Below are 7,887 nucleotides of genomic sequence, written 5' to 3' on the forward strand. Positions count from 1 at the left end.
CAGTGGTCCTAGGCCAGAGGAGAGCTGGGTGAGCTGCAGTAGAAGTGACTATGGCAGCCAGGAGCCTCAGGCTCTCTTAATCACCTCCTGCCACACGAGTCCAGTCACGATGGACGCTGCCGAGTACGTCCTGTGCAGATGGAAAGGCCACTTGTGGCCAGCAAAGGTATTGTCCAGATTGGGGACTTCAGCAACAAGTGATAGGGAAGGGCTGTTTCCCCTAGAAGTTGAAGTCCTCTCCACAGATGAAAAGATCCAAGTGAACAGCACAGACATCACGGCCCTCAGTGTGTCTAGAATTGAAGCCCTGGCCTCCTCAGCAGGGATGCCCTTGGCAGCCACTGACCCACCAGGAGTCGCCACATGGAAGGACACTGCCCCATCAGGACAAACAAGGGTGTACAGAAAGGCCCTTAGAGTGGCACTGGAGATTGTGCACGGGAGAATGGCCTTGGGTCAAGAAAGAACACCGCAGGAGCACGGGACCCCTCTGGCGTCCCCAAAGGGACCGGCAGAGCCAGCCCACTCAGGCCCTCGCCTTCGCCCTCGTGGTCACCTTCGCCCACGTGCTTGCCTCTGTGCCAGCTCTTGCCCTTGCTCCCACCCGTGCCCATACCCTTGCCGTCCCAGGAAACATAGGAAACAGAAAGGGACCCTCCGTAGGAGGCTTGGGCAAAGGGGAGGCCCAAGATCCCTGCTGGTGCGGCTTCCAGAGAAGGAGGATGCCCCGCCTGGTGGGGCAGCCCAGGTGCACACAGCCGTCAGCCCTGGTGCAGCCGAAATGCAAGCAAAGGCATCCCAAAGTACCAGTGCGCCCGCAAACTCCCTGACACCTTTAGGAGCTGCTGGTGAACAGCAGGGCAAGAACAAGGCGGGCCCCTCCACACTTGTGCCCTCAAGTCCCCCCGTGGTGGGGGAGGGCGTGTGGGCTAAGGAGGAGCAGCAGGCCCCCACCGGGCCCAAAGCTCTGAAGGAAGAGGCCTGGGACCCTTGGCCAGGGACTTGGGCTCCTGTGCCCCAAGGGAGCACTACCTTCCTGAGAAGCATGGGGGAGGACCCTGGCGAGGGGGCCTCGGAGCCAGGCTTGGAAGGGGCGGCGGAGTCGCCCGAGTCCCAGAACCCGAGCCTGCATTACTCTCTCCGGATTGCAAACAGGAAAAGGAAGCACCAGCTGCCAGCCTTTGAGAGAGGACGAGCAGAGCGTGCACCTCAGGTGCGCTCAAAGGCTGCTCAGACCTTCGCCAGCATTCCCAAGCTCTGCGGTGGACTAGACGGGCGAACCGTGAGCAGGGCTTTTGGCCAGGAGCCCGGTGCCGTTGACAGAGGAGCGATGGTCTGGTTTCAATTCCAGGATCATCCGTTTTGGCCGGCCGTGGTCAAGAGTGTGAACAAAGCCACCCAGACAGCCAGGGTGCTCTTGATCCAGGCAAGCCTGCGCGGGGACTGCAGGGGCATCCGCGTCCCTCTGCGCAGATTAAAGCCCCTGCACTGCGATGAGAGATTCAAGCTCCTGAGGCGAGCCAGCAGAGCACACCTGCAGGGCTTGAACTGGTGCTTCTCGCTGATTGCCCACTACCGGGAAGGGGTGGCCCGGGGATCTTTCTCAGGCCCCTTCCTGCACTATTACGCCACCGACGCCAGCTACCCAATTCGGAAAGCCATCCAAGAGGGTGACCTGCGAGAGGGTGACTTCCCCAAGGTGAACTATGCCGAGCTGGACGATTCCGAGGAGGAGGAGGAGGAGGAGAAGACATTCCTGGGCAGGAAGGGGCCCTGCAAGAAACTTCTCCCCGACCGGATGAGGGCCGCGTGTGACCGACACAACCAGAAGCTGGTGGACTTCATCGTGAGGAGAAAGGGGGCCGACCCCCACCTCCTGGACATCGTGAAGGGCTGGAAGCCGTCCAGGTGGCTGGCATCCTTTCTGGAGACAAGCAAGTGCATGCTCTGCATCGAGACCTACCTGGAGGACGAGGATCAGTTGTTCACCATGGTCAAACATTTACAAAAGATCTACGAGCACACAGACGAGACCATACTCGCTATGATGAAGGGCGACAAAGTAAGATTCGTGGTGGAAGTTCTGCTGCCAGAAGCAATCATTTGGTCAATTGCCGAACTGGATGGAGTGGACTACAAGGAAGCAGAAGAGAAGTATCTGCAAGGGCCACCTGTGCACAGGCGTGAGAAAGAGCTATTTGACAAGAATATCTTAAAGGAGAGGAGGAGGAGGAGATCAGCAACCGCCAATCAGTCCTTCAGGTCTCCTCCTGCACCGCTAACCTAGGAGAGGGTCCCTTCGCTTCCCTCACCAGGTGGCATGCCTGTCTGTCTGTTGGAAATGTGTCACCCCCTCTCCGTGCCATGTACCCGTGTTGTGCAGATTTGAGTCTCTGTTCTGTTTGGATCCCCCTCTTCGTGTCCCTTCCTTTGTGTGGGCCTCCTTCGTTCCTTGACAGTTCTTGTTCCCAACCTCTTCCCCAAGTATTTGGTCCAAAGACTGCAACCGCTCTATGTCCATCTAACCTGCCGGAGGCCTGCTGGCCAGAGTCTCTGAGGAAAACACCACTGCTTCTCATCATCACTTCACCTTTGACACACTTGGCATTTGCCAGTAAGATGTGTGCCTGTTTGCTTGCTACACAAAAAGGCACTGGTGTCAGCTATTCAGCAACAAAAAACTTTGCAGACCTTGTCTATGTTTTCCCAGAAACCTCTGGATCTTTCATTCTTCCGGAGACACATGGATATAAACTGTTGGACTCTTTCTTAAGATAATTCCTGAGTTTTCCCTGCTAGGCCTCTTTTTTACTTTTTTTAAAAGAAAAAAAAAACAGTTCTGAGGGTTGAAACCAGCGGCAGGGATAGGTTTTCAGTGCCTTCCGGTACATCTTCAAACACCCACTTTGGGTTCCTGGATCTGCTGCTTGCTGTCCATACGGGGTGGGGGAATCATCAGCGTGCAGTGACCGTTTGTCAGCCTGGATTGTTAACTCCGTGTGCCCCTGAAATTCCACCTCTGAGAACGGCCCTTCAAGGGCTGACCGGCTTCCTGAAGCACACAGGCCACTGGCTGTCTTCATCACAGGCCACTGGGTCCTCTTCCCATGGCCTTCTGTCCCCAAGTGCAATGCACCCGGTCAGCCTGTTCAGGGGCTAGCTACTCTGCACCTGGGAGTCCCGGCTGGCTGCCGAGAAGCCCATCCACTGAGGACAAACTGCTGGAAAGCAAGCACTTTCTCCTGGATCCTGAATCCCCTCAGACGAGGTCGTTTGTTTCAAGTCACCTGAGCTTTAGCTGTTGTTCAAGGGCCAAGCTGGGCACCTTCCCACAGCACCTATGCACGCGGGTCAGTCAGTAGAAATGTACACCGGCCGGTCATGCTGCCCGTGCAGTGCATGATATCTGGGGCTGCAAACTGGAGAACAGCCTCTAGAAACAGCCTCCGTTCTGTTCAATGTGGCCCCTTTCTGGACATAATTTATGTACTCCATTAAATGATGTGCTGTGAAGCCCACGGATCCTGATACCCCCTGGAAACAGGATGCTTTTGGAGAATAAATGTGAGAGAGCTGGTTTATGTTTACAACTGCCTGTGAAAATAAACACTAAGGGCTTAATAGGATCCGGAGGGCATTTGCTCCGTTCTCATGGCGCTGTGCTATGTGTTCAAGTGGCAGGTCTTTGTAAAATTAGCAAAGTAGCCGTCTGGAGTCACAAGAAAGCCATCGTGTCTTTCACCTTGAACTTCTGCCCCACCATACTTGAGACTGTACCACATTATACATAGAGGAAAATGGATAAATGCACCTCCAAACCCTAGCAGGTCAGAGATTATGACCCTTGCGGTTGTCACTTTTGAAGACTCGTTTTGAATTTCATTCTCATTCTAAATAAACGTTCACAGTCACACTCGGTGTCTTGTGATTTTAGATGTGGATCTCCCCAATCATGTGAGCTCCAGGCCTAACTGACCTCCGCTTTGGCCTCCTGCAGCCCATTTCTGGACTCTCCTTGAGCCATCATCTTGGCTCTGGGAATTAGGAGGACTAGAGCGCTTCCTTGCTCAGCGGGGACCCCTACACCCAGGACAGCAGACTCGAGTTGTCTAGGACACCTCCTTTCTCTGAGTCCAACACACTCCCAACCTCAGCTTTCTCGTGAAGTCATGTTGGTGTCTGGGTTCTAACATGTTCTTTGTTGCCACATTCATTCATTCATTCATTCACTCATTCACTCACTTCTTCATAGGTCAGAGAGCAAGCCAGATGTGGATTAAGGCTCTGCTCTGGAAGGTAAACTGCAGGTGCCATAGAAAGGGCTGGAGCTCTTGTGACGCCGGTGACAGTGTAGTTGCTAAGATCACAAGGATGGACTATTTTATACTCTTAGTGAGAAAGCCCTCATGTGCTGACTGACTACATGTAGTTGGAACCAGACTCCCAGGTTTCCCCACATTTGTGAGGTGAGGTCAGGGGCGTCTGCTGGTTGGGGCAAAGGGAGGACAGCTGGTATCTCTGGGGGGTCATTTACACCTGAGAAGCATTCTTGCCTGGGACAAGCCCCTACTGTCCTCCTCTTCGAATCAGGCTCATTGAATGGCGTGGAGGTGGCTGTGTGGACTGTGAGATCCCTTCCAGCCTGAGCACTTGCTGAGTCCACTCTTCAGTTGCCCTAAGCTGCGTCTCTGTGGCAGGTGTGAGGTGTGTTTGTGAGGTGGGAAATCCCCACCTGTCACTCACTGTAAGCTCTTGGATCAAAGAGTCCTCCTGTCCTCTGTCATCCGGCACACTGCTGAACATCAGGCCCTGCTGCTAAGGGCTGGTTGCCGTTGCTGCTTGGAGACGGCACGCACCCGTGTCCAGAGGGCTCAGTCCGTGGATGCGACTGACCGGGCGGACCGGGGCCCTGAGCCCTTTGAAGGTGATGTCATGTGGATTTTGTGCCTGGGACTCCCTGACCCCCTCATCCTTTTGTTAGTCATTCCTGGCAGTTGCTTCTTGGGGTGCAACCTTGTCATTCCTGGAGCCCTCACCAAGACTTCATCTCAAGGAGATTCCTCTAAAGATGGTGCTTGTCTTAGGCAGCATCCATCTAAATTTCCCATGACATCCTCCCCATGCAGGTGTCTGTCTCAGTGTCCAATTATCCCTTTTCATGAGGACACCAGCCATATTGGATCTGGGACTCACCTCCCCTAGTATGAGCTCATCTAACTTTATCTAGTTAAATCAACAGCTACCCTTTCTCCAAAGAAAGTCACATCCTGAGGTAGTGCGAGCTAGGACTTCCACTTAGAAATTTTGGGGGGAGGAAGGAGGCACAATTGAACCCATGACACCTGGGAGGCCAGGACCACGAGTCCCCAGCAGAGAGCTGGAACACAGCCCAGTAGCCAGGATGCATGAATCTGAAGGGCTCACTCCTGTAAGCTGTGGCTCTGCCCATGAATGCTGCCTGACTCCCGAGGCACCATCCAAAACCCCATGGCCAAAGCGGGCAGCCCGGCAGGATCGAGGGCAGAGCAAGCAGGAGCAGGGGCCTATGACTGCATTACTCAGGACCCGGAGAGGAATGAGCCAGTAGCACGAGGATGATGCTGCCTAGGAAGGAGAGTGAGTTTGCCTCTCGGGGTGGGAGAGCCAGTGGTGACACATGTGCGTAGACAGACAGACAGACAGGCACACACGCACACACACACACACACACACCACACACAGATTGCACAGTGGGGGATCCTGGGCTGTCAGGCAACATGGGAGCAAAAAGTGCTGATGCCATTTAGCTGGCTGCAAGCTCACTGGGAGCTGGGAGCTAGTGGTGGGTTGAGCTTGCTGTGAAGACCTTCTCAATCCCCAACCTAGGCAGCAGAAAAAGGCACAACCCTCAGAAGTGGTATATGACACCACTTGCTTGTTGAGATGAGATCTAGTTAACTTATTTTTGTCAGGTCTGTCCTCAAACCATGATCCTCCTGATATCCAGTTCCTGAGTAGCTGGGATTATTATTGATGTATGCCACCGTGCCCAGCCCGAAATGGGGACTGTACTGTTGAACTTACAGAACATTTTTTTTTGTGGTGGTGGGGATCAAACCCATGGCCTCACCGTGCTAGGGACGAGGTCTACCTTGTCATGAGCTATACTGTAGCCCACAGAGTTTTTTTTAATACTGTAAGAGAATAGTATAAATAATTGTATACCCAAATTAGGTAAGCTAGGTGAAATAGGAACTTGTTGGAACCACATAAATGAGCAAAAGTGACTCATTAAGAAGTAGAAATACTCAATAAACACAAGAGATTGCATTTGTTATCAAAAATCTCAAACCAATGCAAAACTGAAGTACATTCACTGGGAAATTCTACCAAACATTTAAAGAGGAATTAAATCCTTCTCAAACTCTACTGTAAAAATAGGAAAGGAAAGAACACTTCTTATCTCATTCTATGTGGCCAAAATTGCGTGATTCCAAAGCAAGATAAAGACACCAAAGAAAACTACAGAGCAATATCCTTTATGAATATAAAGGTAAAAATCCTTTAAAATACTAGCAAATTGAATTCTTCAGTAAGTTACAGGAATTATATATGGTGACGAAGTGAGATGCATCCTAGGAACATATGAAAATAAACCACATTAATAAAATGAAGAAAATAAACCACATTAAATTATCTTAAGCAATGCAGAAAAAATTTGACACAATCCAACACCCTTTCATGAAAGAAAATAAAAACGCTCAGAAAACTAGTGAAAGAGAGGAATTTCCTCAAACAGAAACAGGGCATTTATGAAAAGTCTGCAAGGGTATCACACTTGGTGAAAGAAGCATCCCCCTAAGATTACAAACAAAACAAGATGTGCACTTTCACCACTTCTAGTCAGCTCTGTACTGGACATTCTAGCACAGCTATGAGGCAAGAAAAGGAAATACAAGTTACCCAATTTGGAAAAGAAGAAGTAGGACTATCTCTATTTGAAGGTCAGGTGGTCCATTATATGTAGAAAATGCTAAAGAATCCCCCCTAAAGATATTAGAGCTAATAAATGAAGCCAGCAAAGTTTTAGGAATGAGATCTGGGGATCAACAAGCAATATCCAGTTGTATTTCTACACACTGGCAATGAATGATCTGAATAGGAAGTCAAGGAAATAATTTTTTGTACAATAGCCTCAAAAGGAGTAAAATACTTAGGGATAAGTTTAGCAAAAAAATGTAGCACATTGAGAAATACAAAGCACTATTGAAAGAAATTAAAAACCTAAATAAATATGAAGAGCACAGATGTTCACAGGTTATAAGATGTCATGTTAAGATGGAAGTACTCCAAAAATGTACCTCGTTGTTCAATTGCAATTCCTATCAAATCCCAGTGGCCTTTTTGAGGAAACCCAAAAGCTGATTCTCAAACACAGACGGAATTGCAAGGGACTCAGAAATCAAAACAATCCTGTAAATAAAGAAAAACTTGAAGGACTCGTATTTCCAAATTTAAAAACTTAGAATAAGACTATAGTAACCAAGATGGTGTGGACTGTCACAAGTCTAGGAATAGACTTGAGAGTGCAGAAGTAATGTACACAACTATGGTTATTAATTTTCAACAGTGGAGGCAAGACCATTCAGTGAGGGAGGGGGTTTACATTTGTTATGATCTTCAGTAAGATGTCACTGTAGACTCCTGGGCAGGGCAATGGCATCCACAGGAACCATGACAATTTTTGGTATGCACGTCTTTGGGTGACCAACCTGCAGCCTACAGGGAAGCATAGGTCTTCTCCACAAGCTGGGGCCAAATCCCAGATGGAACCACCTCCTAGTAGCATTTTTGAGAAGTCCCCGCAGAGCTTGGCACCCTACTGATGACAGTCACTTGTGCTGCGAC

At 50.3% G+C, this 7,887-nt stretch overlaps 1 protein-coding gene across 1 annotated transcript; it reads left to right on the plus strand.

Moving 5' to 3' along the window:
- The first annotated feature begins 771 nt into the window (after positions 1 to 771).
- On the plus strand, positions 772 to 2,735 carry LOC141419544 (PWWP domain-containing DNA repair factor 4-like). The gene has a single exon (XM_074062460.1). The coding sequence runs from the start codon at positions 782 to 784 to the stop codon at positions 2,285 to 2,287; it is 1,506 nt and encodes a 501-aa protein (XP_073918561.1). The 5' UTR covers positions 772 to 781; the 3' UTR covers positions 2,288 to 2,735.
- The last annotated feature ends 5,152 nt before the right edge of the window (positions 2,736 to 7,887 follow it).

This window comes from Castor canadensis, chromosome X (assembly GCF_047511655.1).
Source record: "Castor canadensis chromosome X, mCasCan1.hap1v2, whole genome shotgun sequence".
NCBI lineage: Eukaryota > Metazoa > Chordata > Mammalia > Rodentia > Castoridae > Castor > Castor canadensis.

Bases quoted from the DNA above. Each gene is read 5' to 3' on its own strand.
- LOC141419544 (XM_074062460.1), top strand. From the start codon at position 782: ATGCAAGCAAAGGCATCCCAAAGTACCAGTGCGCCCGCAAACTCCCTG.